Source organism: Salmo salar, chromosome ssa11 (genome assembly GCF_905237065.1).
Source record: "Salmo salar chromosome ssa11, Ssal_v3.1, whole genome shotgun sequence".
Classification (NCBI taxonomy): Eukaryota; Metazoa; Chordata; class Actinopteri; order Salmoniformes; family Salmonidae; genus Salmo; species Salmo salar.
Window position 1 is genome coordinate 40,812,829 of NC_059452.1, and position 13,792 is coordinate 40,826,620.

A 13,792-nucleotide genomic window follows, 5' to 3' on the forward strand; every position below is an offset into this window, starting at 1 on the left:
ACTAAATATAATTAACAATGGTGTGTGTGTAGTCAGTAATCACTAGTGTGAGTGAGTGGTCGTGTGCATAAATGTGATAATGAGGGGTGTTGAAAGGTGCCAAAGCAAACAGCCACAACCAAAATCTGTGTCTGCATGGAGAGAGTCTCCCCAATGAATGGGGAGGAGGTGCATTTATCCTGGGACACACCCGAGCCCAGGTGTCCCATTTTGCTGACGACCCTCCCAGGAGGGAGGGCTGCCCACCGACATCCTATTAAGGAAAACAAGAGCAAAGAGAGAATTCGGCAGACAGAGTGGGAGGGTCGTCAGTGTGTCACGATACCTGCATTTTAATTTGGATACCAGGTTTAGTATCACAATGCTCGATACCAAAATGATACCTCAGCAAAAACAGAAGGCATATTAGCCAAAGCCACAGAATGGCACTTGATCCAGACAGATGAACTCAGGTACTGCTCTGTTCAATTGCTGGGCATCTTTTGAGTTCAATATCATTACATTTGAAATGTTTTACGTCAGACTTCTTCAGATACAGCCATGTATGTATTAATGAACCAATTAAACAATCTAACTACATAACAACAACATGGTAATACCTTTTTGAATGGTTTATCTCTATTGATAAACTGGGTAAATCAAGATGTAGCCTAGGTCTATCCACAATACAGGTGAATGCATATTCAGTAGGCGTGTGTGCATGCGTTGAGTTATTCAGCTTGTTTTGGCTGATGTCATCTGTACCCCATGAAAATCTGTTTCCCTTCCATGTGACCCTTATGTTATTGTACCGATCAACAACATTTGCGTAGAAGTAGCTTCTTTTATAAAATTGCCACTGTCTCTTTAACTAGTAATGAAGTCGTTCACCAGCCAAGAGGGGTACGGCCTGTCGGAGCCCTCAGTTCTCTGAGGCAATAAATCTTTGACAGAGAGAGAGACGTGAGGGATACCGATAAAGTGAATTAATTACGTTTTTGGTAGAAAGTTAGCCTACGAAGCTGGAAGCTACCGGTATCTTCTTGCATTGTAAAGTATTACATGCTGTGTCACATTATTCAAGTGTGTTGACTTCTGTGCATCATGAGTGAGGAGCTAAAATAATGCAGCCCAGACTCCCAGTGCAAGCTAACAGTGAGTATGTGGAGCTAACATGATGCAGCCCAGACTCCCATTGCAGGCTAACAGTGAGTATGTGGAGCTAACATGATGCAGCCCAGACTCTCAGTGCAAGCTAACAGTGAGTATGTGGAGCTAACATGATGCAGCCCAGACTCCCAGTGCAGGCTAACAGTGAGTATGTGGAGCTAACATGTAGCCCAGACTCCCAGTGCAGGCTAACAGTGAGTATGTGGGGGACATTTGCAGCGCTGATAGACTTGATTTGTGAGACACATTTGACAAAAGTATCGAAAGTAACAAATTATAGTACTCAAACCGTTTTGTTCTAGTTTCTAAAAAGTACAGATGTTTTAGTATATTCGTGTGCCTTCAGGAAGTATTCACGCCCCTTAACTTTTTCCACATTTTGTCGTTAACAATGTGGGATTAAAATGGATTTAATTGTAAAAAAAGAAATGTTACTGATCTGCACAAAATACTTTCATAGTGGAAGAAAATGTGTTTTTAATTTATTTAAAATGAACACTATATCTTGATTAGATAAGTATTCAAACCCCTGAGTTAATACATGTTACAATCACCTTTGGCAGTGATTCCAGCAGTGAGTCTTTCTGGGATTTTTGCCATAGATTTTCAAGCTGATTTAAATCAAAACTATAACTAGGCCACTCAGGAACGTTGTCTTGGTAAGCAACTCCAGTGTGTATTTGGCCTTGTGTTTTAGGTAATTGTCCTGATGAAAGGTGAATTTGTCTCCCAGTGTCTGTTGGAAAGCAGACAACCATGTTTTCCTCTAGGATTTTGCCTGTTCTTAGCGCTATTCCATTAATTTTTTTCCTAAAAACTTCCCTAGTCCTTGCTGATGACAAGCATACCTATAACAACATGATGCAGCCACCACCATGCTTGAAAATATTAAGAGGTATTCGGTGACGTATTGTTGGATTTGCCCCAAACATAACGTTTTGTATTCAAACATAACGTTTTGTATTCAAGACAAAAAGTTCATTTCTTTGCCTTTTTAAAAAAAATAAAGTATTACTTTAGTGCCTTATTGCAAACAGGATGCATGTTTTGGAATATTTTTTTCTTCTGTATGGGCTTCTTTTTCCTTCTGTCATTTATGTTAGTATTGTGGAGTAACTACAATGCTATTGATTCATCCTCAGTTATCTCCTTTCACAGCCACTAAAGAAAAAATCCCTCACTGTTAGCTTCATGGTGAAATCCCTGAGCGGTTTCCTTCCTCTCGGGCAACTGTGTTAGGAAGGACGCCTGTATCTTTGTAGTGACTGGGTGTATTGATGCACCATCCAAAGTTGAATTAGTAATTGTAACATGCTGAAAGTGATATTCAATGTCTGCTTTTTTTATTACACATCTACCAGTAGGTGCCCTTCTTTGTGTACAATTGGAAAACCTCCCTTGTCTTTGTGGTTGAAATTCACTGCTCAACTGAGGGACCTTAAAGATAATTGTGACTCGTTTCAGGAAACTAGGAGTATGTCATGCGTCACTACTTCACAGGAGAGCCATTTGAACGTAAATGTTTTAGCTAGCTAGCGTTAGCAGGCTCGCTTGCTAACGTTACGAATAATATTACTACACAGATCATACACGTATCTGAGCCATTTGCATTGCTAGTTAAAGCCTAATGTTAGCTAGCTAACATTGAACCTGGTTGGTTAGCTACCTATAAATTAATGCAGAGTAGTAACGTTATAAGTTTGGATTATGGTTCATTGTTTAGCTAGATAGCTACATGTCTAAACAAAAGACTCCACTGCAAGTAACCATGTCAATAGAATGTTCATGATGTCACTGCGACAACTGTCGCTAGAGTTAGCCAGAGCGAATTTACCAGCTATCTACTTTGATTTCAGAGCACTCTCGTCTGAGTGTGCCAGAGCGCAGAATAACTGACAAATATACGATAGCTCAACACCCGTTGAATATGGCCGGTATCAGTAAACGTTGGCAAAAAAATCTGAATTAAATTGTTGCCAGCACTACAGTTAGTCACCAACATTCTGGATAACATAAAAACAGCCTAATCAGCTCTGCCAGGGTGAGTAAAATGGTCGGAGTGATCTGTTCTCTCATTTTTTGGTCTGGCAGTAGCTAGCAAGCTAGCCAACGTTAGCTTGGGTGCTTGACTGCTGTTGTGAGGTCAGAACGCTGGGATGAACCCTACTCCTTGTGCTAGAGCGTCCAGTGTGCGCTCTGAACGCTAAGAGAGCGAAAGGCTCAATTTACCAACAGACAATCTGACAACACTCTGAGTTTACGAAACACCTAGAGCGCGCTCTCCTGCTCTTCAAATTAAATTACAAACACACCCGTAGTATAAACCAGCCTTTAGTCTTGATGTCTTTGGTTGTTTAGTACATGGCCTTACATGTGAATCCTTAAAGAGATGGGTGGAGCTAAAGCGAGTGTGAACGATGCTGAATGGGTGTAGACAAAAGAGCTCTCCAGTAGGTGTACCAAAACATTCAAGGGCCATTTTCTCAAAAATGAGGTTACAAGTTTGTCAATTTTCAAAGCATAATTACTTTCCCATTGTTCTGTAGTGTATGATATACCATTTTGTAGCTCTGAGTCGCTACTTTTATCCAATGTAAAAAAATAAAAATATCTGGGTAGAATACTTATTGACTAATTTCAGCTTTTCATTTTTATTCATTAGAAATATTTACCAAAAACAGATTTCCACTGACATTATGGGGTGCTGTGTGTAGATCTGTGACACACAATCTCAATGTAATCCATTTTAAATCCAGTCTGTATCTCAACATAATGTGGAAAAAGTCAAGGTGTGTAAATACTTAATGAAGGCAATGTATGTATTAGTGCACCTGTGCCGCAGACAACCTGGCATATTGTCTCTCTCAACCCCGGTGATGAGCAGCAGACAACCTGGCATATTGTCTCTCTCAACCCCGGTGATGAGCAGCATCAGAGAGGAGATGGGATCTCGTCTGTATTCCCGGCCCATCATTTATTGATGGCAGAGTAATCACAGGGCCACGGTACAAATCCACTTACTCTCTGGGTTGCCTTAAGTAATGGATTTATGAGTGCATTAAAGAGCTGTAGAAACCTGGGGCCCTGCCTGCCAGCCTGACTGTGCCTCTCTGTCTGTGTGCTGACAAGGGGCCTCTCTGTCTGTGTGTGCCTCTCTGTCTGTGTGTGCCTCTCTGTCTGTGTGTGCCTCTCTGTCTGTGTGTGCACTCTCTTTCTGAATGTTTAACAGTGCCTCCTCCGCTGAGTGTTTTCAGAGTGCTGTGGGGTGCAGACTTAGTAGGGGGGAGGGAGCAAGGCTTAGCCGCTGACAAGGGGCCTGAACATTTTGGGATAAGTTCAGAAGATGAATTCTGGAAGGAAGTGTGTGTATCTATACATATACAGTACCAGTCAAAAGTTTGGACACCTACTTATTCCAGTTTTTTATTTTTTACTATTTTCTACGTTGCAGTGTAATTGTGAAGACATCAGAACTATGAAATAACACATGGAGTCATGTAGTAACCAAAAAAGTGTTTAACAAATCAAAATATATTTTATATTTGAGATTCTTCAAAGTAGCCACCCTTTGGTGTGATGAGAGCTTTACATACTCTTGTGTGAAAAACCCTTGAATGAGAAGGTGTGTCCAAACTTTTGACTGGTACTGTATGTGTGTGTGTGTGTGTGTGTGTGTGTGTGTGTGTGAGGGATTCAACATTTCCTAGTAGTATTGTCAAACTGTGTTCCATGCTGGGCTGTTGCCTAAGGAAGTGTTGCAGTGCGAGATGTGGACTGAATCCAGACAATAAAACAGAATTCAACAATGTATTGAACTTATCAGTAGGGAATAAACTAAATGTATAAAAGCATGTATTCATTTGCCCAAGTTTATCATGACATGAACAGAGTGATTCGTATTTCCTGCAACTTTCGGAAGAGGCAAGGAGAATTCCTCCCTGTCTGTATGCTGTATGGGCGGTGTGCGCTGCTATCACTTTGTGTAGCCGTTAGCGATGATGCTAATGATAAATCTCCCAATAGATGGAAAGGCCTTCCCAAAAACATTCTAAATGAAATATTAACTGCAGAGTAGCCTGTGTTTACCTGGCAGAATATCATTATTATTTACATCAATCCAGTGGGTATTAGTTCTGTAAACTCTACCCACGTGGGACAATGCAAATGTGTGCTAGAAAAACACAGCTAAACAGCCTCTTGCTAGGTGCACACTGGAATTAAAGGGTGACTGCACACTAAACATTTTCCCAGACCTCAAAAGTGGTCTCTTGATGCGGTTTAAGTATGGTTGTTGACTTAGATTATCCAATTTTTAGTTCTGAATTTGGATGTTGTTTTTTATTTTTTTTATTTTAGGGGTCTAATTAGGATATGGGCTGAGCAGCACCTTGGTCTATTTTCCTTATCTCCCAACTACCTCTCTTCTCGCTATATATATATATATATTTATTTATTTATTTATACTATCCAGGGGGACTTTCTCTCAGAACCCATGCATCTGTTGGGGGGGGGAAGAAGAGAGACTTCTCAAAGTCCTATTACAATGCAAGCCTACAGAAAGCTGTCCTTAGAATGACACGGTAGCGCTTTATGATGCTGCACGTTTAAGACAAACTGTCTTGGGTGTGATGGGCCTTTTTCTAAATACAGCGCTTTGTTACAAAAAAATCCAACTTCAAAATCTCCCTCACCCTGTTAGTAACCATGAGAACAAACCCAAATACACACATTCTCATTAGTTCAGAGAAGGTTGGACCCTAGTGAGTACCAGTGCTGTGAAGAACTGTGAAACCATTAAACCCACCATGTTGTTTCTCCCTCCCGTCACTACAGAGAACTCTGAAGGTGTCTCCCTCCCCCTGGGCAACTCCAAGGACTTTATCATCTCCTTCGACCTCAAGTTCACCTCCAACGGAAGTGTGTCTGTGGTGCTTGAGACCACGGAGAAGGGCGCGCCCTTCATCATCCACTATGTCACCTCCACTCAGCTCATCGCCTTCAGCGGCCGCGACATCACCTACGGCATCGGACCCCGTGCCGCCTGGTCCACTGTCACCCGGGACCTGCTGACCGACCTGAGGAAGGGCGTGGGCCTGTCCAACACCAAGGCCGTCAAGGCCACCAAGGTCAGCACCTTCAGTCTTAATTGTGTTAGAGCAGGGCTCTCCAAACCCCAGTTGATTCAGTTTATCATTTACATTTAAGTCATTTAGCAGACGCTCTTATCCAGAGCGACTTACAAATTATCAACCAGCTAATTATTAGAATCGGCTGCGGTAGATTAGGGGTGTAGTGAAAAACCTACAGGAGGGTGGTTCTCCAGGCACAGGGTTGTAGTGAACCTACAGGAGGGTAGCTCTCCAGGAACAGGGTTGTAGTGAAAACCTACAGGAGGGTAGCTCTCCAGGAACAGGGTTGTAGTGAAAACCTACAGGAGGGTGGTTCTCCAGGCACAGGGTTGTAGTGAAAACCTACAGGAGGGTAGGTCTCCAGGAACAGGGTTGTAGTGAAAAACCTACAGGAGGGTAGCTCTCCGGGAACAGGGTTGGAGAGAGAACCTACAGGAGGGTAGCTCTCCGGGAACAGGGTTGGAGAGAGAACCTACAGGAGGGTAGCTCTCCGGGAACAGGGTTGGAGAGAGAACCTACAGGAGGGTAGCTCTCCGGGAACAGGGTTGGAGAGAGAACCTACAGGAGGGTAGCTCTCCGGGAACAGGGTTGGAGAGCCCTGCTGTAGAGAAACAACAAAATGTATAGAAACAATAATACATTTTAACCAAACAATACATTTAAACATGTTGGTTAAGACCATAAGATACTATTTACAGTGTTAAAATATATTTTTTAATGTTAGTTACCAAATCAGCATATAACCCATAAGGTTATAAAGTACAAGAAACTTAGAAGTAAAAGTTGTGTGAATCTTGGTAGGAAGAGTTAATGTTCCTATCATGTTAAACATGGCTTCAGTTAAACTAAACAACCTGCCCCCCCCCGTTTCCAGGTGATGCCGCGGCGGGTTGTGCGACTGATAGTCCGCGGGCGCGGCGCCATCGACAACGTCACCATCGCCACCACAGCGCACACGGCTGCTTTCTTCGCCGCCAGTGACTGGCTGCTGCGCAACCAGGACGAGCGTGGCGGATGGCCCATCATGGTCACACGCAAGTTGGGTGAGGGCTTCCGCCCCCTGGAGCCCGGCTGGTACTCCGCCATGGCGCAGGGCCAGGCCATGTCGACTCTGGTCCGTGCCTACCTGCTCACCAAGGACCAGACGTACCTGAACGCTGCGCTGCGGGCCACCGGCCCCTACAAGCTGCCCTCTGAACAGCACGGCGTTAAGGCTGTCTTCATGAACAAGTACGACTGGTACGAGGAGTACCCCACTACACCAGGCTCCTTCGTGCTCAACGGCTTTATCTACTCGCTGCTCGGTCTCCACGATCTGGCCGAGACGGCGGGCGAGAAACTAGGCCGGGAGTCTGGCCTGTTGTTCTCTAGGGGCATGGAGTCCCTGAAGGCCATGCTGCCACTGTACGACACGGGCTCAGGCAGCATCTACGACCTGCGGCACTACATGCTGGGCACAGCCCCCAACCTGGCACGCTGGGACTACCACACCACGCACATCAACCAGCTGCAGCTGCTGGCGTCCATCGATAACGCGCCCATCTTCCGGGACGTGGTGAAGCGCTGGAAGAGCTACCTGAAGGGGGGACGGGCCAAGCACAACTAGGAGCCGGTCCTGGACCATAAACTCTTTGGGGAAGGTGTGGGAGGGAACCGGGTGATTTTTGTATGTGTGTGGGTGTGCACATCTATCTGTGTGTAAAGCCTACGTAGCTAAGTGTGTGTGATCTGGTAAGGTTTCAGAGAAGGTGAAAGGTGCATTCAGTCTATTGCAGTCTAAAAGTGGTAAATGTTTGTGGTGCCCGTTACAGGCCCTGGTCTTATTTTTGCCACTGTAATTGCAGCTGTGGTCTATTCCGAGCTAGCTGTTGTAATTCTGTGCAAACGTAGCTTCAGGGAGTGTGTCTGTGTGTATGGGAGAAAAAGGGTGCCCCCCCCTCCTATTTGTCTCTTCACTCATCAGGATGCTACAGAAGAAGAATGTCTTGAGTGGGTTTATTGAATAGCTTTGTTCCAACACTTTATTCCTTCACTAGTCTCCCCTCCAATTGTCTTTTTGTTTACTGTTTCATCTGTGTTTTGGGACGGCGGAAGAACTAGCTGACTGAAACGATACTGTAAATACTAGATGGAGTATGATATGCGTCTTTTATTTGGAGGAGACTAATTTATAAAGACTCTTTTTGGAGGAGAGTTTTCCCCCAGCCGACCAGGTTTCCAACAACATTGATAGTTGTTTTGAACGTACCAAATGTTATTTGTTCTATGAAAGTAAATAGTCCACTGATTGGTGTTCAGAGTAGAAAGATAAGGAGCTACTATCGTCATTCACTAACAATCGCTCCCCTGGATTATCATGAGTAACCCCAGTTGATGTAGAATCAGTTTATTTTAACCCAATCCCAACCTAAAACATCAGTATCCAATAAATAGATCTGACTTGCGATCAGCTCTTAGGGGTAGCAACATCTCGCCCCTTCCAGAAAACATCCCATTCCCATAGGCCTCATAACCACCTCACCACAATCTCATTTTGGGTGGCGAAGATTGAGCCCTGCGGAGCCCCGTAGTCTGTTCAGGGGCGGTGTCCGTGTAGCTGCTCTCAGGTCAGTTTGATTGCTCTGAGACACGGGTTGTATTTCAGCCCAGTAAGGGGAGGCAGCATCCCTGATCCCCGGCCACAACTAGCTCCCATTACAGCTCCCATTACAGCTCCCTGGGGTCGGCCCATCATCCTTCACATACTGGAGCCAGAGGCATTCGCTATAGTCGTTACATTACATCCTATCTTTTCCTATTGCCAGGAAATGGCCGCCCTCCCTTCAGTCTGAGACTGGAGCTCTGTTCATGTCCATTATAAATCCATCTTGAATTCTTCCTTAGTGATTTCACTGATTTTAATTTCACCGTGGGTTGATTTTCGTGAACCCTCTCCAGTTGTGAGTGTCTGATCAGCAAATGAAATGTAGATGAATGTAATTTCTTTGACTATTGTTATTGTTTCAGTAACACTGACATCATATCCTATTTTACATTAATTGTCAGAAATACTAGCTACTACACTACATTTTCATTACTCTATCAATCATCTGGAAATGAGATCAATCATTTGCTAATCACTACACTACAATTCTGGAAGTGTGTGTGTCTGCGCGTGTGTGAGAGAGTGGGCAGATTGAGGCGTCATGTTGTTCGAGGAACACTGTCAACATCTTTAGTTTCTCAACAAGAACATCGCCGGCGGCTGAGGTTGTTTTGAACGCTGCCCTAATTCTTGGCACACGGAGACGCTAGCGGAAAGCAAGCTAATGACAGTCAGTCTTTCTCCCATCCGTTAGCATGCGTGGGCTCAGGCCTGTTTAATCTCCCTGCCTGGCCTATTGACAGGTGGATGTGAGTGAAGAGGGTTGCAGAGCCACCTCTAATTCAGACGGTTAATAGGCTTGAGTCTTGAGAGCCTGTCGGTGGTGCAGCAAGGAATGATTCAGCTTTTAACTGACTGGTAAACAATGGCTGGCCAAGCCCAAGAAGACGGTTTCACTCCTGACTGATATGGAGTCAGATCAAAGATGGTTTGTGAAAAGGATGTTCTGTGGTACAGATGGATCGGGTTCACCGTCTCCAACCGGCTACAGGAATTCTAAAGTGCGTAAGAGGATTGAAATGTTCTTTGTTCAAAGGACCACTCCATTTCTCCCATTTTTCCTAAATCACTTTTTAACTTGATAAAGGACGAAATCCGGCTATTTTAGTGACGTTGGCCCTCGCTCTTTGAGGTGATGCCAATGACGTATAAAATAATGAAAGGAAAACCTACTACTGGTGTGAGTCTGGTACTGCTGTCAGAGAGGAGACCGTAAGAAGAGCTTGGCGTGAGCTACATGTTTTCATTAGAACATGCAGAGGAAATGGTTTAGTCAATGAGGTTTAACCTTCATTTACTCAGTGAAATTCAGTGTCAGTCGAGGTGCAGAAGTTCTCAAACTCAAAGCCCCAACCTTGTGTTTCCTAGCCTGGTCCCAGATCTGTTTTAGCACGACAATGACCATAGGATTTCACAAGACTGCACAAACGCATCTGAGACCAGGTAGTGTGTGTGTGTGTACCTGCTCCATCTGATCTCCCAGGTTCCATGTCAGTCACAGGGTTCAGATGGTCACCTCTTCACCCTCTGTGACCCTTGCCCTCTTGTGCCCTGCTCTGGTTTCATTCTGGAGGCCAAGTCATTGGTTGCTGAGAAATTGCACTCTGAACCTGTCATAACTTGAGATCCCCTGATTTGGATATTCAATGGATATTGTTTGATTCTCTTAATCATTGGTTGATCATTTCTATTCAATCTCATTTCTTCACATGAATACCACTATGCATATTTCATACTTTGACGGGACTAAGAATGAAGTACATTCATTAAAAGGATATTGGGACAGTGAGGCATACCGATAGGGCCTGTTTATTGAGAGCTTCATTTTGTTCAGACCAAAGTCTTTAAAAGTCCAGGTTGTTTGAGGTGTTATTCTTCTTTTTTTTGTTTCTGCAGATTTTCCATGAAGCATTTTGTTTGTCAGTCTCAAGTCTGAGATATTGCAAGATGACAAACGATAATGCTTAAACAAGAGTTTCTTGCCTTCCCCCCTCAGAGACAACGGGGGGAATCAACTGCCTTTTGAAAAATGTAGTTTTTGAAATGTAGATTCTAATAGAGTAGCGTGGGAAGTTGTAGTTAACAGAAGATAAGTAAAACTGGCCTGTCTAATGGGATGTGTGCAACCGTACCTCTAGTGTTAGTGCTCGGTCATATTTCAAAGGGAAAAATAGGCTCCTAACTGCAGATCCTCCTGGAGGGGGTTGTAGTTTACCAGCTTGTTTTGTTTAGCGTTGCTTTACATGGTGGAAGGATTTGCTTTAGGGTCAGCTGTTTTGTTTGTTGTTGTTGAGTAAAGCACAATCACAGGCTCCATTCGTTGGTCTATATTTCTGTTGGATTTTCTTTCTTCTGGACAATGTGCAACGCCTTCCTTTTGAAAGCTGCTATTGTTTTTCACTGTGTAATGGAATCTTTCTAGTCTTTATTTTCTCTCCTTTTCAACTTGATTCTTTCCACTATCCTGTAAATTGACATGTGCGGATCACATGTGACTTATGCAATAAAATGTAGACTGTGTCCCAGCTGCCGAGGGGCGCCCAGAGAGCGGTTGTACAGACAAGCACAATGTGCACATGCTACCATTTTTTTATGCAGAGAAAAAGTGTTTATATATAAGAGTGAATCTTTGTGCTTAAAAGTCGCTTTTTAAAGTTGTAAAATAAATACATTTTTCTTAATGTTGACGTCCAATGATCTCTTTCTTCAAATATGCAGCCATGTTCCTGTTTAATACTCTTTAATTGCTTAGAAGATTAATCAATCAAGGTGTATCAAAATGCACAACTCGTTTCGGACGAGACGATTGAGTTACAATCCGATAGTCTACTTCCATTAAGTGATCAGTCCTCTACACCCACAAAACACAAACCTGAGGAAAGACCTAATGGATGGAACCCGGGTGAGTTTAAGCACATTGAATTGGAAACTCATTGAGGACGCTCGACCTGAGCTCAGCAGAGCTCCCCTCTCCTGACATTTATAGACTTCAGCCCTTCTCTCTCTCCACAGACCCTAATGATATTACCTTTCCTCCTGACAGCCAGTTTGTCTCCCAGCCCTTTAATTAGGCCTTTCCCAGACTCCAGGCTTTGTCTCTTTATTGGCCCCATTGGCCCTCCCTCCACAGGACCATCCACATCCTTCACCTACTCTAGTGCCATTCAGATGGCTCTGATAGCATTAGAGGAATTCATGGTGCTTTGAGTGTCCGGAGACCCAGGAGAGGAGCACTGCAGTTGGGTTCATTTCACTGTCTGTCTGATCAGATTAGCTCCAGGGTGACCCTACGCTCATTGGGTTTGGGTCCGTGTGAGGCGTTTGTAGATGGGATGGGGGGGGGGGTTGAGTAGAGCAGATTAAAGCAGGGGAGGTAAGAGTTGAGTGAGTGAAAGAGGGAGGTAGAGGGAGAGAAAGGAAGATGGAGGAAGCCTCGAGTCATCACTTCATTGTGTAAGACGGAGCTTATGAAGTTGCAAGTCTTAGAGGTAGCTGGAACTTTCTCATTACATTTGATTTGCTTTTTCTAATCTTTGCTTGGTTTATGATCCCTCTGACCTATTTTAAACACCGATGCTTATCTAATTCAGAAGCAGAATAAACATTGTTATCGAATGCAGATAGTTTTAGCAATATCTATTTCAGACAATGGAACAGCAGAGATGATCATTAACCAAAGACCATGTGATCATTCCCTGATTGCTGCCATTGACTTACCAAACCAGCTAATTACAGTGTTTGGCTTGGCGCTTTGTCTCGCGGCTCTCTTATAGGCATTGTACTGAATAATATAGTGCATTGTGCCACTAACTGGCAGTTGTTAGAGCCAGAGGTGACCTCGGGGGCGAGGCTGGCATAACCGTGCCCCAACCAGAGAGGGAGAGCGACCTGAGCTGCTTACCCACCATTAATTATGAATCCGGCAGGGCAGACTGGGTCAGGGAGTGTCTGTCTGCCAGACACACCCGACCTCGCCAACAGACTCCAGAACACCACAACCAAGCAGACGACCTAATCCACTCCAACCTACTGACCTTCTACTGACCTGTCACACTGGCAGCACACACACTAGGATGTACTGTATTGTAATGAATGTGCTGCAAGATGCCACCTGGTTTACACTGTTACACTAAAGCCCTGTTTCCATTGGCTCTTTGAAATTAGGGCCAAATTATGCCCCCACTGGGGCTTCTGTTTTGCCTGCGAAGAGGAGGGCGTTTAGCCTCAAGTAGATTTCTCTCAACAGTCAATAGCGGTGGTTACGCACCAAGGGCTTCTTTCCACAGCATGTGGTGAAAACCAAATGGTAGGTTCAGGTTGTGACCTACTGGGTTGTGGCCAGAACCATTGGTCTTTGTTTGGGTTTGTCACAGGGGAATTCTTCATTGTAAAACTATAGGTGGGTCAAGGCCTCTGGTAGATTTGGTCTATTAGGTCCCATCTGTTGCTATTAGAAGTCGTATCAGAAACCGTAGGAAATGTTGTCAATCACTGAGAATTCCCTCTTTCGCTACAGCGGAGCTACTGTGTCTATGCATTGTTCTTACAGAAGATATGCAGAAAGATTACTGCTTGTCAGAGAACACAATGAACTCAAGAAAGACTGGATCATGGTGCAAGTTAAAGAAGCTAGTAACAACTGATTTTAATTAGGTTGAAAAATACTATCTTCATAGCAAGGCTACTAATGCTATGTTACAGCAGTGATATTTATTTTTATATGGCTTCTGGGGGTGTTCAGGTGATAAACAACGTTGATGTATTTTATTGGCCATTATAAGCCGTCACTGTAGTTGAATGAACACATTTGACCAAAACAATCCAGGCAAACTCAAAACCATGCTAATACCAATATTAGGCATTAGGATTC

At 44.0% G+C, this 13,792-nt stretch overlaps 1 protein-coding gene across 1 annotated transcript in view; it reads left to right on the top strand.

The window, feature by feature from the left end:
• The window catches only part of LOC106593990 (D-glucuronyl C5-epimerase B), an 87,604-nt gene extending 76,001 nt beyond the window's left edge, over positions 1–11,603 (top strand). Inside the window, exons 5-6 of the mRNA XM_045689558.1 lie at positions 5,983–6,275; positions 7,153–11,603. Coding sequence (XP_045545514.1) covers positions 5,983–6,275; positions 7,153–7,884 — 1,025 coding nt within the window. The 3' untranslated portion in view covers positions 7,885–11,603. The remainder of the gene's footprint in view (positions 1–5,982; positions 6,276–7,152) is intronic.
• The last annotated feature ends 2,189 nt before the right edge of the window (positions 11,604–13,792 follow it).